We start from the raw sequence: 23,681 nt of genomic DNA on the forward strand, positions 1-23,681 counted from the left end.
ACAGCTACTTTACACAAGTGTACGATTCCTACATGTAACACATGCATATTATGTGCAGCAGTTCTGCTTCAGCAATACTTCAGTCATTTTTTGGGTGGCGTTCCAATACCCACCAGGACGTCGTCCAAAAAGAAGCTTTGCACCCCAGAGGTATGAATGCCATTCTAAATATGTGTGGCAAGGCAGTCAGTTGAAATCTTCGTTTTGATTGTGGGTCATTTGAAGTTAAATTCTTGTGTATGACTGCATCATGCTATCTCGTCCAGATACAATTCATAAGGCTAACTATTATTGCATTTTTCCCTCCTTTAGGCTTGCAGCAAGAGGGATATCAAGAACACGGGAGATGTCAAGACCACATTATAGTCACTGCTTGCTTGTGGTTTCTGAGGGCATGTATGAAAGGGTTGGAAAATAAACATCAGTGTTTGAAAAGATTGGTGTGTTTCGCCAACACGTACATACTTTTATATGTACAAGGTTGCATCAGAACAGTACCAGACAATTTTTAAAAATGCTGGAAAAAGTGGATAAATGTCACCAGGATGTTTCTAGGGCGAGTTACAGAAAGTTGGAAACAAGTTACAAGAATATTTCTAGAGCAAGCAACAGAAAGTTAGAAAAAAGTTACAAGGATGTTTCTAGGGCGAACAGCAAAAAGTAGGAAAAAGTTACTAGGACGTTTCTAGGTCAAGCAACAGAAAGTTGGAAAAAAGTTACAAGGATGTTTCTAGGGCGAGCAACAGAAAGTTGGAAAAATGTTGCAAGAATGTTTCTAGAGCAAGCAACAGAAACTTAGAAAAAAGTTACAAGGATGTTTGTAGGGCGAACAGCAAAAAGTAGGAAAAAACTTACTAGGATGTTTCTAGGTCAAGCAACAGAAAGTTGGAAAGAAGTTACAAGGATGTTTCTAGGGCGAACGGCAAAAACTGGAAAAAAGTTGGTAGGATGTTTCTAAGAAGTAAAAAGATGCCCTGCTTTTAATGTTTGAAGGATGTTCATTCATCGCTTCAAGAAAGTTTGTAAATAATATTTTAATTGAATATCGGTGGCCAATAGTTGACAGGATGTTGGTATGAAGTATTTAGGAGGTTAAAAAGCGGTTTGAGAACTTTCAATAGACCGTTCGTAGGTTTTAGTAACATTTGTCTAAAAAAATTTAATTGAAAGTTACTAGAATTTTTTGTAAGGAAAGTAGCACCCTTTAATCAAGATCCGCGTAATATGCTGTTGATATCGTCTCATCTGAAAAATGGTTGGCGCAGACATGGTCGGTAGGCATTAAAGTTTGGTCTGCCCTCAGATTTGCATGGCGCCACTGCTCTAGACTACCGCTGTCGGACGGCGCTTTGAATAAAGGCACACGCTCCGCACAAGTTCGGTATCCAGAATTACAGTTCGGAACGAAGCATTTTCTACCCATTTCAAACGCCCCTCAGAAGGCCGCTGCCACATTTGTCGAGGGCCCGTGCCGACAATACCCAAGCACAAGCTTATGAAACGCACGCGAACAAAAAAATGTCGCAGTTTCGCCCGAAAGGCGAAGCATCAATTGCGATAGCAAATTGGTAGAGAGCTATTCGGAATAGGGATAGTAGAGTAGTTTAATCGCTTTCTAACTGAATTGACAAGCGTGGTGTCATCGCGCACAAGCAAACATGAATAGATCACACTCAATGACCGCAGACAACGACTGTCAAAACGCTGGCGCGGCCGCTGCAGCGGGCGAAGAATCGTGCGGTCTATCGCTTCAACGGAAACTGAGCGGCGAATGGACAGCGCATAACGGCCAGAGCCGTGTGGAGACATGGCAAGCGAGTGCGCGCGCCAGTCGAGCCCCGCCGTGGTGGAGATAAAGAGACGGTGCGGGCGACGGCAACCACAGCCATTGCAAGCGTATTTGTTGGCAGAGTAGAAGCTGCTCCCCCCGTCCCTCCCGCGCTGCCTCCCCGCTTTTTTTTTTTTTTTTGCTTCCGCGTGGGAGATTGCGTTGCCAGTTCTCCTTGCTCTGGGTTGCAAGATAAGCATTTGGTGCCGTAGCACAGCGTCGCCCAGCCTCCCTCCCCCCCATACCCCCAGGGCCTTTTGGGCGACAATCGCGTTTGCTTTCCGCCGTGCGTTGGCTCTCCGTGATAGCGCGCGTCCCCCGCGCGCTTTTACTCGCGCATACGGCGCGCGGCGACGATTTTATCGCCCTTGGAATCTATACGGAACCTCACGGCGACGGCGACGACGGCGACGCCGACGGCAGAAATCCCATTGAAGTGTCCATATAATTGCTATCGCAATAAAAGCGTGCCTTCAGAGCAGCGCGGCCGCATATGCAAGCAGGAAAACGAAGCAGCGGCAGCACGCGCCTTGCCTCCGAAGCTGGGACCGCAGTCCGCAGCGCCCTCTACGACGGCGCCGACCGAGCTGTAACCGAGTCGAACATAATCTGGATGCGAGCGGGCGGCGCTTACGCGCGCGCTGTGGGGAGAGTGTCAGCACCTCTCGCTTATTCTTACATTGTGGTCGCAAGATACTGATTTAGTGCCGCATCTAAACGTCGCATCCCCTCGTCACCTCGCCTAAACACCTCGCCTGACTGTACACAATACTCGGTTGTGGAAGTGCACGAACAATGAGCGGACGAAATCCTGCCGCTGACCACCATGCAAGTAAGCCAAAGGGCCAAAGTAACATGTTCGCTTTAAAGGAAGTACGCTTAAACACGCCTGAACTAGGACTTGGGAGTAGTCATTCTCCGTCATGAGGCTAAAAATGTAAATAGTTAGATCTGTGCAAATTATTAACAGTCCGAACGTTCCGTTGGCGCTTTGCGTCGAAAGTTTTGAGTCCATGGCGAACAACCGTGATTAACCCAGAAAGCTAAATCGGCGCTTTTCTAAATATGCTCCGCAAGTCATCTGCAATTGGTAAAGCCAGGTCGAAAAGCACTCAATGGCTGCGCGGTCAGGCGCTTTGAGGTGGCCAAGCCGATGCTGGGGCACTGTAAATCATATGTAATCGTAACATTTTTTTCCCGCTCTACACCATGTGGCATCTTATTTCAAAGCTGAAATACCTTGTATGACAGCGTCGATCCCGTGTCGTATGCGAAGAAGGCCAGCAACTTTCCACTGCGAACGAGACGCCAAAAGTGCGTGTGCGTTGTGTTGTCGTAATAATAGGTGGTACCCCCCTTATCCTCCACCGGGTACTTGCTATTGCTGCTCTTGGTCGTGAACTGCAAATAGGGTTGCCACACAAGCCAGAAAAAGAGAGGATTCAGATGGTTGGCAGACAGAGTACGTACAATTGTATGGAATTTAGTATCTCTATTGAAATGAAGTCCCGTGGTTAAGTAGGTCAGTGCAAACGCTTTCGCATATTTGCATAATAATCTGGGTTGCATTTTAACACATTAACCAACCGGATGACTGACATCACTGACTGACTGACCGAATGTAGTACTGATAGTTTAATGGAACCAACCAACTGACCGACCGACGAATTGGCTGGCCGACGGAGTGACCGTTTCAATCATTTATTCATAATCATTACAGCTGGCAAAGTCATTAGTGAAGTCTGTGTTCTGTTGCCACATGTATAAGCCTCGTTTGGCTTATAAGGCACATTTATGAATAAACATATAATACCTAAATTAAATTTAGGGTTTTCACGTTCAAAAACCATGATATGCTTAAGATACCCGCCGTAGTGCGGGACTCTGGAATAATTTTGATCACCTAAGGTTCTTTAACTTGCACCCAATGTACGGAACATGGGCCTTCTCGCACTTCGTCCACAGCGAAATGCGGCCGTCACGGCCGGGATTTCGTCTCGCGCGCTCGGATTTAACAGGGGAATGCAAATGCCACTATGCCACCGCGGTGGGTTCAGACATCAAAGTGGGGAAATCAATATGATTCCATTCTATTATAAAAAGGCATTCGAACATCTTCCATATGGTTTCCTACCTAAAGAACAACAAAACATTGCACTTTGATCAGTCTGGGTATCATGACTATCTGATTACTTAGGTAACCATAAGTAATTTGTTCAGGTGCAAGCGAAAGAATTCGGGGTCCTACCAGAAACGTCAGGAGGATGCCAAGAAAGAGTTTACTTGAGCCGTTAGTCTTCTTTTATATTAATGATTTTAAATTAATTTATCATAAAGTTAGCAACTTAGCGTCACATTGTGCCTAGTTCGGTAGTATTTTTATCACAGTGACTATATTCAGTTAAGCAACATAAATTACATCTTAGATTATTTATCATATGGGGTATCCTACTTAATACCGAAACAAACGGTTATTTCCATCACATGCAAGAAAGAGCCCCTTGCGTATACCTAAACACTAGGACCATCCAGTCACACTAGGACCATCCAGTTATTTTCGTACCAAAATATCGTTTTATGCATTAAAGCACTAAAGTAACTCCATGGAACGCCAATTCATTTCTCCGCAAAGTTTGGGAATTAATATCTAGAAACTGGTGTCATCCTGAGTGTTCGTTCCAAGTGGATACGCGTTGCGAACTCCACGGCTAGAATTTGTTCTTTGCAATATGGACCATAAGGTAATTAGTTAAAAACATAATTATGATTTTTGTTAAGTCGTCGATTATGCATATAAATGTTTTATGCGATTAATGTCCGCCGTCTCTTGAGTAGCCCAGCTCATGAACCAGAATTGCGCTATGCGCCAAAGGCAAACGTAAAAATTTTTTTAAAGTGTTCCCTAAAACACCCGGTATATTACATTGCATTATTCATCATCATCAGCTTATTTTAATGTCCACTGCAGGACGACGGTCACTCCCAGTGATCTCCAGTTACCCCTGTCTTGCGCTAGCTGATTTCAATTTCTACCTGCAAATTTCGTAATTTAATCACCCCACCTACTTTTCTGCCGTCCTCGAAGGCGCTTCCCTTCCCCTGGTATCCATTCTGTACCCTTAATTTTTCTTGAAACACGCCATTGATAATATTTGTACTTCAGTCTTCCGTAAGCTTTGTCATGCTTCGCAAAAGCTACCGCAACAACCGGCTGTTTTTTTTTTTTTTGCGTCGAATCTTCCCATACCAGCTCGTGCTAAATAATGGGTTAGAAGTGCTTGCTTAACGCAGAAAACCATTTTGACTAGAGTTTCTTGGGTCGTTCAGTAACAATAAGTTAATTCGAGATCCTCATTTTTTAACTGCCAACTATTTGATACACTCAATATCAGCCTGCCCAGGCTAACCCTCCATACCCCATGCATACAAAACATTTTTGCATTATTTTTTTCACAGAACTAATAACGACATGAATTTATTGCCGCTTGCACCAAAGGCTATTAGTGCTGTTGAAACGCCTGTTTCAAGTATAGTGGTAGCGTCGTCTGCTACACTGTGCGGCGCATAGAAGCCGACGAGAACGAGGTGTAGAGGAGGGCGCGTGGCACGCGGAATTGCGCGCAAGGACACGAAAAAGGAAAAGAAGAAATTAAACCCTAAAGACGAACTGACGTACTGTCTCTGGCTCTCAAGGCTTGTCCGTCCCGGACGACGAAGCCTGCTCTTTCGTTCGAAAAGGCTCTCGCCTTTACATTTGGCGCCGAAAACCCGGGAGCAGGACTTCGACTTGGATGGGCCATGGAGCGCTTGAAGAAGATGCGTGCAGCTAGGAGACCTCAAAGACGCGACTTGTGAAAGAGATCAGTGACCTCATTGAAGCCAACGAGTTCAACCTGGCAACGCTTCGGACTATCCTTCAGCGTATCGATAAGAGCACGAATGAGCTCACAAAGGTCAACGATGAGCTTCATGCCGAGATGTCCGACGATGAGGTCGCAGCCGACAACGATTCCGTACTGGAATATCAAGACCAGGCCACAGGCGCCCTGGGACTAATGCGACACCATATTTTGGAGCTGTCTAATCCTCCGACCATCGGTACAGGTGTTCGTGTAGATCCGCCGCCCATACAACCTACCAGCGCGATGCCTTCTGGCGAGAACGGTCCCCAAGTGAGTGCCCCTGCCGCACTTGAACCAATCCTGCCCGAAATTGGACCTGCTGAGATTCGATGGATCAGCGATGAAGTGGCAGTCGTTTTGGGACGTGTTTCGCCACAACATGCATGAGAACTCCCCCGTCTCAGTGACATCGTTAAGTTCCAGTATCTCCGCTCTCTTCTGGACGGCCCTGCAGCCAAGGCTTTCGCAGGGATCCTTACTACCGAGAACAGTTACACCGATGCCATTGAGATTCTCGAGGAACGTTTCGGGAGCGCCAAGATCATCGAGGCAAAATACTTTGAGAACCTGCGTACCCTCACTCTGGTGAGCTCTTCGACCCATGTCACGGGATTGCGGAACCTGTACGATTTAGTACAGGTGAATATAAGAGGACTGAGAGGTCTCGGAGTTCCTGCGTCGTCGTATGCAGCAATGCTCGGCTAAGTGTTAACCAAAGCCATCCCTCAAGACGTCATGGTAAATTACCATAGACACAGAAGCCTTAAGGTAAATGACGATCGGAAGTTAAGGCCAACAGTGGAGGAAGACCTTGAAGATCTCCTGCTGTATTTTCGCGTCGAGGTTGACTGCAGGGATAGAACAGCTCACGGTCCATTAGAGGGATCCAGCAGACAGTAGATGCTGCCCGGATGCGGTCGCCGACAGACACCAGCGTCGTCGGCAGCAGTGCTTAAGAACAGTGCCACTGGAACGTGCGTCTTTTGCGAGAAGCATTATGCAACATCGGAGTGTGACTCCTCCTTGGACCACAACGATAAAAGGCGTCTGCTCAGGGCAAGCGGCAGCTGTTTCCGGTGCACTACCAAGGGGCATCGGGCCCAGGATTGCCGCCGCAAGGTTAGTTGCACCCACTGCGCCGGCAGACATGCATCATCCATGTGCTATAAGAACATATTGCAGGCAGTTACACCTGAACCAAAGCAGTCTCTCAGCAGCGCGTCGACGCATGCTACACAAATAGGCAGCAAGAACCGTTCCAGATTTGACACTGCTATTCTACTTCAGACGTTTATAGCATGGATGCGGGGCCGCAATCTTTGCTGCTATGTACCATGCATTCTTGACAGCGGCAGCCAACGTATTTTTGTTAGCCAAGAACTATCGCGCAAACTGAAGCTCGAAGTCATAGATGAAGTCGACTTATGCATACGCGTCTTTGGCCATCAAAGTCCCAGCCGCACTGCATGACGAAAGATAGTTAAACTCGCACTGCAGAGTCAGTTTGACGGGACCCTTGTGGAAATTGAGGCTATTGAAATCCCGCACATTTGCGAGAACATTGTGGAGATTCCGCATGACAACGACTTTGTCAAGAAAATAGAGAGTCGTTGTAGTCTCCTGGCTGACATGGTTGCTTACCCTGGAACGCTACAAGTGCGCCATTTCTATTTATACATGTTTTATTTTCATTGTGAATACCATGCTTCACCCTGGAGAATATTCGCATGTTTTTCTATAAAGGAACATGCAAGCATGTATGCATTAAAGGAGTTGAATATTGGGTTAGTTAGTATTTTGACATAAGAACCATCTTGAAATAGCGTGCAAGCGGACGGCACAACACAGAAGAAGACGAACACAGACGCATGTGTTCGTCTTTCTCTCTGATGTGCCGTCCCGTTGCGCGCTATTTCAACATGTATACATAAGCATCAATACTGACCTCGCTTATCATCATTATTAAAGTGCAGGAAGAGTTGTGTGAAGAGGTAGCACTAGTCAGAAAAAAATGTATTATGCCCAAAGGTCTCCTTACATTGCTATTTAAATGGAATATATTTTCTTTTAAATTGCCAATGCTTGACTAAAATTTACTCATAGAAATGAAAACGTGCGTTGGACATGGCAGTTGCTGGCGCGGTTTCTCAGTTTGTGGCTCCGTTTTCTTTTTTTATTATTATTTTATGGTTTAGTCATTTCTTCTTCTACGGAAGCTTTGTTTATAGTTTGAATAAATTCGTTAAAATTACGAATTTAGTCTTTGGGATGCCTTTGAGCAATCAGCACGTGTTCGAGCGTGTTTCATGAAAGCCGCGGCGAGACTCACCCTTAACCGACCGAATCGTTGCACGTCCTCCTCCTGGCGGATAGGCTGGACGAAGTCGATGTTATCGGCGCTGTTCCTCGCGTAGTTGATGGCTGTCGTGACGGAGAAGCAAAGCTTCTGGCGTTGCAGCACCTGCTTCCAGTGCGGAAAGTCCCTCAGGATGTCCAGCTTGAGGAGCCAAGGTAAAAGGAGGCGAAGTTATCAACTCTTGGAAGCGCGGTGGTCGTGCGAAGAAGTTCGGGACACTTTGTTCATTTGAAATGCTGCCGCTACGCGTAACACGACGTCAGTCACCACTGAAGGCTCCGTTGTTGACGATAATAATCATGATAAATTCTATTGTCTTCGTCTTTGAAACAGTGCAGTGACAAATATTCATATACCGTGCTTGACCTAATAAGATTTTACTACATCTATGGCAGTTTAGCGTTCTACCAATATTTCCTTAATTTTGTCTTTCTTCATTCAGACATGTAAATCTATGAAAATATGTTCCAAAAGCCAGGGTAACTCATACTTCAACGTTTTGTCACTGGCTTTACTCAACAATAAAATATAACAAAAAACATAGACGTTTCGCCACCTATGCGGGTGGCATCGTCAGTACACAAATGGCAACAAATGGGAAAATACATCCTATTTATGTATGATACTGTCGTAAACATCCGGCAAGGGGCCACGGTTATAATTGCGTGCAGATTGATTGCGACGGATAAACCATGATTCCACAAATTTTCTCTGCATTCCGTATGTCCGCGGTGTATCAGACACAGTACGCAGGGCTTTACGGCCTTTGGGTGTTTGAACTGTATTCAAACCCTCGTACACATTGGAAAACGTGTTCCCGAATCCAAAGGACCGCACACCTCCGGACGAACAAAGTGGTGTCGTCTACAAGGTCAACTGCTCTGACTGTGGTGCCAGCTACATTGGCGGGACGGGGCGGCAACGTCGCACTCGACTCAAGGAACACTTAAGGGACGCTACGAAAGCCACGCATGCCACACGTGCAAAGACAGAACTGGTGGATCATTGTTTAACAAAAGGAAACATGTTCGATTTTGATAATTTAGCTACGTTAGCACGTGAACACCGATGGGGCCCAAGAAAATTTGTGGAATCATGGTTTATCCGTCGCAATCAATCTACATGTAATTCTAACCGTGGCCCCCTGCCGGATGTTTACGGCAGTATCATACATAAATAGGATGTATTTTCCCATTTGTTGCCACTTGTGTACTGACGATGCCACCCGCATAGGTGGCGAAACGTGTATGTTTTTTGTTATATTTTATTGTAGAGTAAAGCCAGTGATAAAACGTTGAAGTATGTAAATATATACTTTACAAGTAATTATGCATGTAACCAACCTAGCTATTTCAGTCTCTTGCCTGCTCTTTTCCACCAATACTCTAAACTCTTGATTATCTCAACTGTTGACCAGTTGATACCTCCATCCGCTTTGAAACTGAGATTCCCGAAGCTGGACGCTTCCTAGGGTTCTTGCTGGGTGAATATCTTGGCATTCCATTGCAATGAGGTAAGCCGTCTTGGTACTTTTGCTGCTTGATCATGTTGTAAATATTTGGACATCAAATGGCCAGGCACTACCGCATATGCTATCGCGCACACATTCCGTCCCGATATTTTTCAACCCAATTTGTAAATCTCCATGGCCGTTTATTGCGAAAGCATCTCACCATCATCTCCCCTCACATCCGCCGTCCCAATGTCCCAACATTTTTTTCTCAACATAGATCCGTTGGTCGAGAATTAGAAAGCCCTGGTCATCGCATACGTTGGAATATACTTCTGGAGGCAATCAATTGCAGCTGTGTACTTCAGTGCGCTGTATATGAGCACACCTTGTTTGCTTGTCTTGAGGGATCACTGTGTGGTCGATGCGGTCAAATCGGCTTTGGGCTTCCAGCAACGATTGCATGCTTTTTCCGCGCAATGGAGCCATAACTCATGTATGACATCGCTATCGTCCTTCGAAATATGAGGAGCTCTGTTTTGTCCGTTCCCATTCTGTATAACTCGACTGCATTATCCACACATGCATCAACAAGATACGTCAGAAGTGAAGAATACCACTTCTTTCCTCTAATCACTGTGCGGTACTTGGCAATATTTTGGTTCAGTGTATCAACTCCTCCCATGTTGCCATTGTACCTAGAAATCAAGAATGTCTGCTCCACCGTGACTTTGGACCTGTTCTCTCTTGAATATATTTTTACCATTTGCGTTGGTTCGACCCCGTGCGTATTTCAGACGACGGTCACTGTGCTGTTGTCCTTCCAGCGACATACGATAACTTCAGATTCGGCGTCGACTCTGTAATAGTAGAACCCTCGAGTCTTACTTCTCATTTCGTTCTGTGTTAGGATGGGACAGTTTTCTATTCGGTTATCCCGCACGGTGCCTGTGCACTTGACACCCGTTGACGAAAGCATTCTAACAAGTTTGAGACTTGAAAAGAAGTTGTCAAAGAACACATGTAAAGAGTAACCAAGCTTCCCTTTCATCCTGGACACCATTTCTGTAGCAACATATCCTTCTAGACCAAGCTTGCTTTTATCATCCACATTACCTCCCTTGGTAGGGCTCAACAGAAAGCAAATAGCGCAACGGAGTGCAAACGCGCCACAATTTAGAGCCTAACCGGATTGGTTTCTCTTTCATAAACTGCTTGCATCCATGCTTTCCGAAGTACTCGCACATGCTTTCATAAATGCTCAAGCAGACTAGTAATGGAGCATACAACGGTGCCTTCTTCATCACCGCTTTCTTTCTCTGTCACTGCCACTGCCTGATTTTCGGGCGGAGGAATGGCCACAGTCGACGGCACATCTTCCCCAGTGTCAATGCGGTTTAGAATGTCGTTGAGCGTTTGCGGATCTCTTCTGCGGTAAAATGAACTGTAGGAAATCTCCTGACCGCAAGTGGAAAAAAAAGTTTATACTATACGTCCATATGTCCTTTATTACGTTACTTCAACGCTACGTGCGCGACGGATCGCGCGTTCCACCGTGACACAACAACAACCCCCGATCTGCCCAGCGTCCTAGATATAGGACACCGCTGTTTGACCGACCGCAATCAAGAAACTTTTGCATATATCACAATGATATTGTTTTCATAGCATATTCAATTACTCAGGAATAACTGCAATAATTATTTGAATTTATATTACTTGCATTTTCTTCCGCTGCAGGCGTTCATCGAAGCTCACGCGGAACGACAATTTTGCGACTGAAAGCACGTGGCGAGGAGTGCTCCCACGCTAACCAAGACTTGCACGCGAGAAGGGTAGGGCCTCAGAAACACCCGCGAGGGGGCGCTAGCTTTCTTACAAAAAATGTTCTAGTTATATGGAAAAACGAGCAAGCAAAGTGGAATAGCACTACCTCTGAACCACTATCATAAGCATCCATAACCCATTGTGCCCTTCGAGCACGAAGTCTCGAGCCGCACCACTCTGGCAAAAACAAGCTCTTGTTTCCGTTGAAGATACACATTTAAAGAATCCACTTGTTCAAAATTAGCCTACATCCCTGCTCTAGGGCACTTGTCATATTCCCTGCGCTGCTTGCGCAGACTATGACTACACGAATTAATGCAAATATTTCTTTTCATAAGCAAGAAATCCAACCAAAATTTCCATGAATGAACAAATGAATGAAGGAAATATTTATTCATTCAATGAATTGAACTGTCAGTGGAGCAGTCGAGCACTGAACACAGTAGACAGCAAATACAAGAAAAATAATAAAACGCTTTTTCCTTTTTTCCTCACCATTCCCCGTGTGCCTGGACCGGCTGGCATGATGGGGTTAGGCGGGGAAGCTGCCAAGTAGGGAACAACGTTGCCTGACGCTCGGCTCAAGATGATATTGCTCTCGTCGGTGGTATTGCTCGTGCTTATCCCCACCACGTCGGCATCCCTGCGCATGTAACCAACAGGATGCTGAGGAATACGCGTAGTGGGCTAAAAAAATTTGACAGTTTCGTTAGAAGGGCACCATTGACAGCTACACCAAGGCTTTGTGTTGCGCTTGAACTCCTCGGACGATATTTCCCGTTACATCAGCTTATGCAATGCTAGCGCTATGAGAAACGCCGCAGTGGCATTGGAGGCGTCACACCTCAATGGAACACGATATGAGAGCGACGCGAAACCGGTTCTGTACTGCATTGCCTCCATGATTGGCGCTCTCAATTTTCTCTCAGTATTGACAACGAGGGCGGCGACTGTCTTGCATAAGGTCATCGCAGGATGAGAAATAGCTGTGTCTAATTGGAGAGAGTGCGGTAGAGGGGGTATTTCTCCCAGTCAGCACCACTAGAAAACACGTCCACAGGAAGGCAAAGCAATGTACGATAATTACCGAGATATTTCGTATGTTATGCCCGGAATGAATCTTTGTATTAACCTTGGTGACGTTCTAACGATGAGAAAATAAATAACGAAACAAGGGAAACAAAGGGAAAAAAGTTGCAGTTTGTGAGATAGCATATTGACAGAAAGCTATACGAAGTAAGGATAGCAGTTTTGCTGGCAGTATAAACTTGTAAACACTCGACTACTAACTAAATTAACAAGCATGGTGTCATACATGCACAGGCAAACAAGCACATCTCAATCGATGAGTGCGAACACTCGCTGTCAGAACGCTGGCGTGAGGAAGAGCGGCAGTAGCAGTGAGCGAATTGACCTTCGTTCTGCCTCTCGTTTCAACGGGGACAAAGTGGCGAGAACACAGCGCACACGAAGTTATCAGCCGTCGGCTCACCTAGAGTCATCGCGGATCGATTTCTATATAGGACCCGCACGGCCACGTGGTTAACTCCGTATTCATCACAGATCGCTTTCAAGATAGGTCACGCGTGGTTGCGCTCAGTCGCCGCCATACGCAGCCGCAGCCGGAGTAGAACCTATCTCAACCCGCCTCGCCCAGGTGCCTGGCGCACGGTGGAGGACCGCGAGTTTACTCTCCGCCTTCGCTCCTTTAACGTGCGATATCAAGTCCCTATCTTCCACTCACCCTCGCAAGCTTTCAATCTAACCTCAACGTAACGCACGCGAGGGAGAAAGGCAGGCCGGAAGCGCGCGGTCTTTTCTCGCGCGCGAGGCACGGGGGCGAGGACACGGTGAGGGAAGAGGAACAGGGGGGGGGGGGGGGGTCGTTCTGCTGATTCGGCTGCTGCTCACAGCGCGGCCGCGCAGGCGCCGTATCTTGAAAGCGATCTGCGATGTGGGCGAAGCCCGCGCACGCACGGGCCTCATCTTCAAAGCGATTTGCGACAGGGACGAAGTGCATGCGCCGAGTGACGGTAGCTTCGTATGCGCTGTGCTTTCCACGTTTAGTTCCCATAGAAGCGACACGAGAGACAGCGCGAACGTCAATTTGCCCTGCTGCTGCTGGCGCGCTTTCTCACTCCGGCGTTTTCACAGCGAGTTTCCGCGTCATCGAGCGAGATGTGTTCATGTTTACCTGTGTGCGCGTGACATCGTGTTTGTTTATGTAATTAGTTAGTAAGCGAATGCTTGCAACTTTATACGGCCCATTAAACTACTATCCTTGCTTCATATAGCTCTCTACTAATTTGCCATCGCAATCGATGCTTCGCCTTTCGGGCAAAACAGCGTCTTTTTTGTTCTGCTAGAACAATAAACAGAGGGAACCGAGCCACCTCGACATTCACTATTTCGATGGGCACGGAATGCAAAAGCGCTCGTGCACCAAGCCTTGGTTGCACGTTCAAAAAATCTTAGACGCATTAGGCGTACGTTTAAGTGAACCAATTTGTTTTCATTTGTTTCTTACCAATCCTGGCGCTGAGCGTCCTTAATAACGATGGCCCCGCCGCAATATCCGCGTCAATGACGAATGCAAGCAGGATGGAAGAAGAAATGTATTTTCGTTAACATCATGTGGAGCTGGTAAAACCGTTTCTGGAGTTTCCCACTACCGCGTTTTTATGGTCCTTTTCCTTGCTCATGTAGGATATGCGCAATTAATGATTTACGAGTATTTATTTGGCCACCTTATCGATCAAATTTAGTGCACCAGGGAAATGTTCATCGGACACGAGCGCTACACACGTGCTACCTTGGTTGAGCGAAGGCCACCATCGACGCTTTGAATAGAAATATGTTTCAGGGATGTACGCCACGAAGCAGTAACAACGGGATGACATCATACAACAACAAACGGTTGCTTATTTCTGATGTCGTCCTAATGTTCCTACTTCGTGGTAAGCAACCGTAAAACAGTGGAATATCAGCTACCCTAATCGACCGCTGCTTATGAATACGAATCTGACAGCTTTGTTCCGAATAAAAAATCCCACGAGTCAAGAAAATTAGTAATCAACTTGATCGACCACTCAAATACGGCTAAGCATACATGATAATTACGATTATTGGAGCCTGCCTGCACTGAAAAATTAGCGATACGATATGGTGCCTCAAGTGTGGGTTCGTAAGCCATCCTCGAAAACCTGAGAGTTTTGCGACATTTCGAATTGAGGTAAACTAAACCAGGCCTTTTTGCTACTTCTTTTTACATGTCTTTTTTTTACAGCGTCGGCAGCTGTGTGCTCGCGAGTAGACTGCACCTGAGTATATGCACATATACTATATGCGCACATGAACATGCACCTGAGTATATCGGCCACCATGTTTTCTGGAACCAACGATTGTCCGCCTGGCCAAATGGCTGCCGTGTGAATGTAGGCCCAATGTGGTTCCAGAATGGGATCATTCGCTGAACGGAAAGCCTGCGGACAAATAGCGACATGAATCAAGAGAAGTTAAAGACTGGATTTGCGAGAGCAACGTACACATTGCTGTGTATGCGTGTATCGCACCAGAACGTAGGAATAAAAAGAACGTTTTATGAGGGATGCATACTTCTGAAATCGAAACGAAAATTGAAAAAAAAAAAGAATGCTGGCAGAATCCCTCTCATCAGTAATGTCGACATTAACGCGATTAGCACGGAAAAAATGTACCAACAAACTGTGTTTCCACCAGCAAATGGCGTCATCCGCGAAGCGTGCAATCAGCTTGCATCCTCTGTCGCGCTTACAGGTACAGTGCATTATCTAGCGGCGCCGCCGCCAAGTCCACGCGTGGTGTGCTTGAGAAAATACGTTTCACAAGATTACCTGAATTTACATATGAGGTGGGTTCGATTACACCCCACTCCCGAGTAATTTAAAGTATTTTCACCGCGAAGCTGCCTATGTCTAGCGTTCCGTGGATTTTTCGTGTCCGTCAACAAGCGGCCTGTGTAAAAACTCAGATCCCGAATTTGATGCGAAATTGCTTCATTCTATGCAGAAGCTTATACGTCTCATCACTCGGATATGAATTTTCAGTAGATTAGTTATCAATCGGCACCATTCTCGAGGTCTGTAGGCTCACAGGTATTTGAAGAAATGGCCGCATATTGTTTGCTTCGATGCAAATGACTTCGAAAGACGATAGCCTTCTGCCGTCCCTGATGCGTAATACCCTTTCTCTCTCCTCCCACCCCTCGCGCTCTTCCCCTCCCCTCACACTCCTCCCTTGATGGATGCAATGGAGGTTTTGCTGAATTAAATTCAAATTTCCCGCGTTAGCCCGGCTTTCGCGCCGTCTGTTGGGACCTTTTATTAATGTTGGCTTAAAGCCGGCTACGGAGCCGCGGCTTCAATCAGCTTGCTTGTAAAGCGTAGCGTCTCTTCGACACCATTTCTAACACATTGATTTTTCATTTACTGACCTAAAAACCAGTCTAATGTGTACATTTAAGTAAATGAACGCTGCGGATCACGGTTATGTTTATATATTATGCCTCAAATAGGCCTGAGGTTTCCTTTACGCTTTATAATGTTGTCGTGTATGACCCCGTGCCACCAGTGCTATTAGCTGGGTTGGTTTTCGCCGAGCGGTTGCATCGAGTGACAATGTTTTTCCCGTTTATTTATTCCAAGAAATAAGATCGTCTTTAATAAGGGTTTCTCAAAGATTTGCCGCTGTGCGACCCGTGTCGGCCAGGTGTACGCTCACTGCGCCCTCTATTCCCCGTCGTTCCAAGCGCTTGTGTGCCTAGTTTATTTCCGCTTTCCCGGCGTGCCGGTTCCGTGTCTAGTTTCCGCCGGCTCCCCGAGGTGGTGGTAGTTTTCCAAGCAAATTAGGGAGCCTACATTCAAGCGCTGTTGCATGTAGGCTCCCTAACGCGCATTAGGGAGCCTACATGCAACGCTGTCTATATGGCTTTCATAGATTATGAAAAGGCTTTTGATTCAGTAGAGATACCAGCAGTCATAGAGGCATTGCGTAATCAAGGAGTACAGGAGGCATACGGGAATAACTTAGCAAACATCTACAAAGATTCCACATCTACCTGGGTTGTCCACAAGTAAAAAGTGGGGATAGCCGATATTCTAGTTGACATTAGGTGGAAGAAATGGAGCTGCGCAGGCCATGTAATGCGTAGTATTACATGGCCATTAGGGTTACAGATGGATACCAAGAGAAGGGAAGCGCAGTCGAGGTCGGCAGAAAACCAGATAGGATGATGAAGTTAGGAAATTTGGAGGCGCAAGTTGGAATACGCTAGCCCAAGACAGGGGTAAATGGAGATCGCAGAGAGAGGCCCTCATCCTGCAGTAGACATAAAATATAGGCTGATGATGATGATGCAACGCGGTTGCATGCAACGCTGTTGCATGTAGGCTCCCTAACGCTAATTTATGCCGCCGATAAATACCGCCGTTCAAAATAAAAGCATGTGTGCGTGTGTCTTCCTTCAGGATGATCTTCGTCGCCACTCAAGAGAAATAAACTTTGCTCATACCTTTGATCTAAACGCTGTGTCACCTCTATGTAGTGGGCTAAACTGCTTCGCTGTTAATCCACATACACAGCAGTGGAATGGCGAGTGATTTTTTTTTCTCAGCGAGGGGCCGCACATTGCCAGTGGCTCCTGTTGGCATGAACGAGGTTTAATGAAGAGCGGCACCGACCCAGTGACTCATGGTGAAGGAAAAGAGGTTCATTCAAGAGAGACACTTACCCAGTGTTACACAACTAGTCACACAAATTATTGATGTCCTAGAACTGGTTTCGAAGCCGGTTCCCAAGCACAGCCGCCCGATGATCAACTCATTCGACCACGGAATACCCAGTGACGCCCTTTGGCCGAGAAAACGATTGCTTAGTGCGCGAAGTACCCTATTAGGAAAGCTAATCGCAATAAATAAACCCTAGTTGTTCAATAGTGACTCAGCCTTACGACACTGGAGGGACACTGGACAAAATATTAGGTCAAGATTGATCGGTGAATCGCAGCTCTGGGAAACAAAGTACAAAGCTGGACTAGCCTATTTGAAATACGAAATACAGTAAAATGCAAAGTACACTCTGAGTGTGTTTTCTATTCCAGTGTAACGCTTGAGTAGTGTTTACTATATTCCAGAGCGGCAATCTAGTAGTCTATATTTACTTTGCAATACAAAATCGACAAATCGTGTCTTTTGTTTATTTCATCTAAAGAAAGGATGCTGGCGAATTCGTCCCGTGAAGCTTTTGCCCATGGTAAAGCGCAATGCGGTCAAACTTATCTGGAACTTTCCGCTACAGCGTCTATCGAAGTCCTAGTGTAGACGAAGTGCCGATTTCACGTAAGCTCTCAGACGGTCTATCATACTGCCGCACTTTAAGCACTCTAGTAAGTACATTTTAGAAAATATGATACTAGGTTTGACGTTACGTTTAGGAAATGTAAAGATCAATATTTAAATTTCTAATTTGGAACTGCAGCTCTAAAAGCGAGCCGAGACAATTGGTTAGAACTTTCCTTACTAACCTCAGCAGAACTATATTTTCACTATTATACGAAAAAATAAAATACATCAATCTCGATTAAAAGGTTCTCTCATGAAAACATTTTGCACGTTTGCATTTGAATGAAAATAACGGAGTTGACCAGGATCTAGTATTGCTTAAGCAAAGAACGAAATTGGTAACTGCTGGTATTTGAAATTATAGCTCTCTACGCACTTTGCCGAACGACTGTGCACGGCCCAGCGGCCTTGTGTCCGCGATGATGGTGTTGATAATGGCGAAGCCGTTGATGTCCCTGATCTTCAGCTTATCACTGAAGTTGCTGCGAAGCGTGCTACGAAGCGCAGTCCGGAAGATGTCTTCGTTCCACAGGCCTGACCTGTAGGATTGACAAGAGCACGGAGTTGACGCCCGAGGCGAGTCACCAAAAGAATGGATCCAATAAGTTGTGCGTCGGAACTGGACACACGGATATGCGGATAATTAAAGTGCACCGTTTGCCGAGTTTTCTTTTTCGTCTGAGGACAAAGCTGTCTGAGTTGACATCGTGGCAGCATAATGCTATAGTTTCACAATGTCACCGTCAAAATACATTAACGGCGGCTGGGAAAAAAATACATGAAAGTAAGCGAGAGGCACGCATGTTCCTTATAGGAGACGTAGACTCACTGTTAGACTTTGATTTCATTGGATCGTACTCTACTAGACAATGAAATGTTCTGCTTGTTCGAAGGCAGTCAAGGAGTCACCCCTTACAAAAATGGGTTTAGACTGTCTGTAGAATGTCTATAGACTAATTGCAGACAACTTTGCCTTTTTATAAATTTGTTCTTTTGTTGGCAAATAATCTATAGACTGTCTATAGACAAAAGTTTATAAGATTTTTATTTATTTTTGTCTACTCACATTCTATAGACAGTCTATAGAAAAGGTCGATAAGATGTTCGTTTCTACTTGTCTACTTCCTCTCTATACACTATCTATAGAAAAAAGTCAATACAGTCTTTATTTATTCTTGTCCATTCACTGTCTATAGATTCTCTATAGACAAAAATTAATAAGATTTTTATTTCGTTTTGTCTACTCCGATTCTATAGTCGGTCTACAGAAGAAAGTCGACAAGATGTCTGTTTATTTTTGTCTACTTCCTATCTATAGACTATCTATAGACAAAAGTTGATATAGTCTCTATTTATTTTTGTTAACTATTGTCTATAGACTGTCTATAGACAAAAGCTAATAAGATTGTTATTTCATTTTGTCTGCTCCCATTCTATAGCCAGTCTACAGAAAAAAGTCGATAAGATGTCTGTTTATTTTTGCCTACTTACTATCTGTAGACTATCTATAGATAAAAGTCGATACAGTCTCTATTTATTCTTGTTCATTCATTGTCTATAGACTGTCCATAGACAAAAGTTAATAAGATTTTTGTGTCTTTTTGTCTACTCCCATTCTATAGTCTGTCTACAGAAAAAAGTCGATAAGATGTTTGTTTATTTTTGTCTACTTCCTCTCTATAGACAACATATAGAAAAAAATTCGATACGGTCTCTATTTATTGTTGTCCATTCATTGTCTATAGACAAAAATTGATAAGCTTTTTATTTCTTTTTGTCTACTTCCATTCTATAGTCGGTCTACAGAAAGAAGTAGATAATTTGTTTGTTTCTTATTGTGATCTTCCGCTCTATAGACTACGTATAGACCAAAGTCGATACTGTGTCTACTTATTATTGCGATAGCAATTATATGGACACTCCAAAGCAGATTTCTGCCGTCGGCGTCGCCGTTGCCGTTGCCGTCGCCATCGCCGTGAGGTTCCGTATGACGTCAAGGGAGATGAAATCGTCGCCGCGCGCCACCGAATGCTGTATGTGCGAGTGAAAGGGCGCGAGGGACGCGCGGTTTCACGGGGAGTGAACGCACGGCAGAGAACAAACGCGCGTTCTGTGCCGTGCTCCCTTAAGGGCTGCAGAAGTAGGCGTCTCTTTCCTCCTTTACAATCACCATATATGTAGAGCAAACGCGCCTTCTTCTGACGCACGAAAGGCCGTGGGGGGGGGGGGGGGGGAGGGGACGTTTAGCTGCGGCACCAAGTACCTATTTATATCAGAGGCTCCGGCAACAGTCACCAACGCCGCACGCATTTTGTGCGAACGTGGGCAAAACGCCGACGGCGTCAACAACAGATCTGCGTGTTGCCGGTGCTGCTGCATGTCCAAGTTTATACAGCTGATAAAGCTACTATAATTACGCCGTATAGCTCTCTACAAATTTGCTATCGCAATTGGTGCTTCACCTTTCAGGTGAAACTGCGACAACATATTCTTGTTCATTCTGTGTCTAAGGACTGTCTATAGGCGACAGTCGACAAGGTGTTGATTATTTTTGTATACGCCCGGTTTACAGATTTTCTATAGGCGAAAGTTGATAAGGTGTCTACTTCTTTTATCTATTCCCCGTCTATAAATTTAGTCTTGACAAAAGTTGTTAAATTGTGTTTTTTTTTCTATATTAGCGGTCTACACACCGTTTATACGCAAAAGTTTTTCTGTTTGCTATTTCTTTAGCCCATTGCCAGTTTATTGAATGTCTACAGAGAAAAGCAGTAAAGGTCACCATGGCATCTCTGTCATTGAATTACGCAGTTCTTAATTATTATTTTACCCGATAATTAGGTGTTTAAGAGTCTGCTCGCCGAGTTTCATCCAGTATTGCACTGGTTTTTAACATGTAACCGCTGGGCCCGGCACCATAGTTAGTCGGGAATGCATCTCCGACGATAATTTTTCCTTGCGGACCACACGGAGGCGGAATATATACTTCTATGTCATTGACATTATTCTTTAATGGTTTCCTATATCCACCCCCCCCCCCCCCCCGATGAAGGCTGTAGGGTGGGACATCACCAAAGATCATGTTAACTCGAGCGAACAGACCGTATACCGATTGCGGTAAGCTGTGAGATGAACTAAAGGACAGCCGATATTGTAAAAGACCTATTGCTTCAGGTTTATTTGCCGACAATAGAAAAAGTCGTTAAACTCGGCCCAACTCGTGTACGCGGTAACCAAGTGGAGGTACAGGCGGATAATACGGAGCTACGTTTTATATAAGCCACTGGGATTGTATATACTGCTGACATTTCTTTAAAGCCTTTTTGTAGAGTTTATTATAGACATGGTGTACATACTTCCGCATTTGTTCACCACATTATATGACCTCCGTAGTCGCTCTCGGCAATCCCAAGACAGTCTTTACAGTTGTTTTTCATAGCAATACTTTTGCGGCAGTAAAATAAAGAAAACAAACTGCCGATCCAATCATGTAAATAGAGGTTATGAATGCCAGTTTTAGCAAGAAGCGGATTACAAACAGGCATCATGCTAACAGCACAGAGACTTGTAATGTGTATAGCTGACAACGCAGAATTTGCTAGTGTGCAATGAACCGATGTCGCGCATGTGGTCTGCACCTTATGTCTCGTCTGATTCTCAGATACTCTTTAGGTTCTCCCCATATCTATGCTACATCACTAATATCGGGTGGTTTTTCGCAGACTGATATCCCGCGCTATATATTCATTAAAGCTTCTCGTTCACTTACAATGTGCGTCAGATACTCTGAGCCCTACCAGTCCTTTCCAGGCGCTATAAGCCTGTGCGGCCGAGCATATGCGTACGTCATTAGTGTATTGATTGCTATGGCATATCACCGGAACACACAAATGTGCACTAACATGTGCGCAGGTATCCCATTTGGTGCTACGTTGGAAGCTATGCTAGAAATGCACTGCATTACTCATCGTCGTTGGCCATAATGCAAGCGCCTGACGTGCGTGATAACGGTTTTTACAAACACTGCGTTCATCCAAGTGTGCGCTATTGCTCCATGCGATAGCCCACAGCGTTTGTAATACAGCGCGCCAAGGCATTTCCTTCTTCCATGGAAAGGAACTGAAAAATGGAAGGTGAAAGCAACCGGTTTCGCGCGCATGATGATAAGTGGTTCTTGAGGGAAAGGGAAAGGTTGGCGCTATCTTCTGCAGCCCTTGAGGGAGCACGGCGCGCATGGAACGCAGAGAGAGAGAGAGAGCGACAATAAAAAAGTTGTCGCAGTTTCACCTGAAAGGCGAAGCATCAATTGCGATAGCAAATTGGTAGAGAGCTATACGGAGTAATGATATTAGCTTTATCAGCTGTATAAACTTGGACATGCAGCAGCACCGGCAACACGCAGAACTGTTGTCGACGCCGTCGGCGTTTTGCCCGCGTTCGCTCAAAATGCGTGCGGCGTTGGTGACTGTTGCCGGAGCCTCTGATATAAATAGGCACTTGGTGCCGCAGCTAAACGTCGCCTCCCTTCCCTCCCCCTTCCCCCCCTCCCCCACGGCCTCTCGCGCATCGGAAGAAGGCGCGTTTGCTCTACATATATGGTGATTGTAAAGGAGGAAAGAGACGCCTACTTCTGCAGCCCTTAATGAAGCACGGCGCAGAACGCGCGTTTGTTCTCCGCCGTGCGTTCACTCCCCGTGAAAGAGCGCGTCCCTCGCGCCCTTTCACTCGCACATACAGCGTTCGGCGGCGCGCGGCCACGATTTCATCTCCATTGACGTCATACGGAACCTCACGGTGACGGCGACGGCGACGCCGACGGCAGAAATCTGCTTTTGAGTGTCCATATAATTGCTATCGCAATAAAAGAAAAAGAAAGAAAAGAAAAGGGCAAAGGCGCTCGGGTTTCTCGGAGCATGCGCACGCCGTCAGCGGCCTCAGCGCCTGCGCATGCGCAGTGGCAGCAACGGCGGCGCGCCATCTCTCCGCGTCGATTTGAATTCTCAACGGCTGCGCCAGGCAAGTCAACGCTTGTTGCTGCTGGTGAGCTGCCTGCACCTTTGTGTCTGCGTATTCGTCTCGACTTTGTGGCATCACACGTCAACTACACTGAACGGTAAGTTTTAACGAAGATGTTTTCCGTCACTAGCTCATGACTAGGTGAGCGTATTTCGTAGCGCGAACCGGCTGCATGTAATGTAGGCGACTCGGGCGTAGTGTCGATTTGTCGCTTGGTTTGTAAACGCGCTCGGGTTCTCGATTCTACTATAGGGAATGTTTAACGGCAAGCGATCGCTCGCGCTTGTTCATTTTACCGTCATTGTCAATGTCCGTGAAAAAGGAAATACACCATGTTTAACGTGGATACTGAGCAGAAATAAGCACGAATTGTGTGTGTTAAGGCGGCGGTCCCACTCCGGCGGCATGAGCACCCCGTTTTCAGTACTTTTGGAGCAACCGTGGCGGCTCTTCTACTTAGGATATAAAGTTGTCGTATATAGCATAACAAAGCTTAATTCTTGTAGATTCCAACTATATATAATATAAGGAAATTGATTAATGTGATTTAGAAATAAATGTTCAAGAACAAGCATGTAATACATGGTTTTTGCGAACTGTGTCTCAGTTGTGACCATATTTAGAAAAAAACTACCGCACGTACTGCATTGCGGCTTGCTCTGTAGCTTTAGGACACATTTATCTAGTTTGTAGACGTAGCAAAATAATTTTGAATTTTTACTTTTTGGATAATTTGCTTTTGAAAATTGCCAAATATTGCAATCTTCTCTTGTAAACAGCCCGGCAACTACATGCTCAAGGAAGCTAAATTTTGGATAAAGTAGAGTTCAAGGAATTTCCATTTAGGACGCAAAATTTCATTCATGTAACATTATTAGTTTTAAACCACAGCGTCGTAGCTTTAGTTCCTTCCCGCAAAAATGGG

General features: G+C 45.5%; 1 protein-coding gene across 1 annotated transcript; it reads right to left on the reverse strand.

Annotated features, from left to right (window-relative positions):
- Positions 1-6,596: 6,596 nt before the first annotated feature.
- LOC125943513 (uncharacterized) lies at positions 6,597-23,404 on the reverse strand. The gene is made up of 6 exons (XM_049662862.1): positions 23,400-23,404; positions 18,117-18,279; positions 14,727-14,845; positions 11,859-12,006; positions 8,060-8,227; positions 6,597-6,710 (listed from the first exon to the last, which is right to left on the reverse strand). Exons 1-6 carry the CDS (start codon positions 23,402-23,404, stop codon positions 6,597-6,599), a joined length of 717 nt encoding a protein of 238 aa, XP_049518819.1.
- Positions 23,405-23,681: the final 277 nt, after the last annotated feature.

The sequence above is a fragment of the Dermacentor silvarum genome, chromosome 2 (assembly GCF_013339745.2).
Source record: "Dermacentor silvarum isolate Dsil-2018 chromosome 2, BIME_Dsil_1.4, whole genome shotgun sequence".
Taxonomy (NCBI): Eukaryota; Metazoa; Arthropoda; class Arachnida; order Ixodida; family Ixodidae; genus Dermacentor; species Dermacentor silvarum.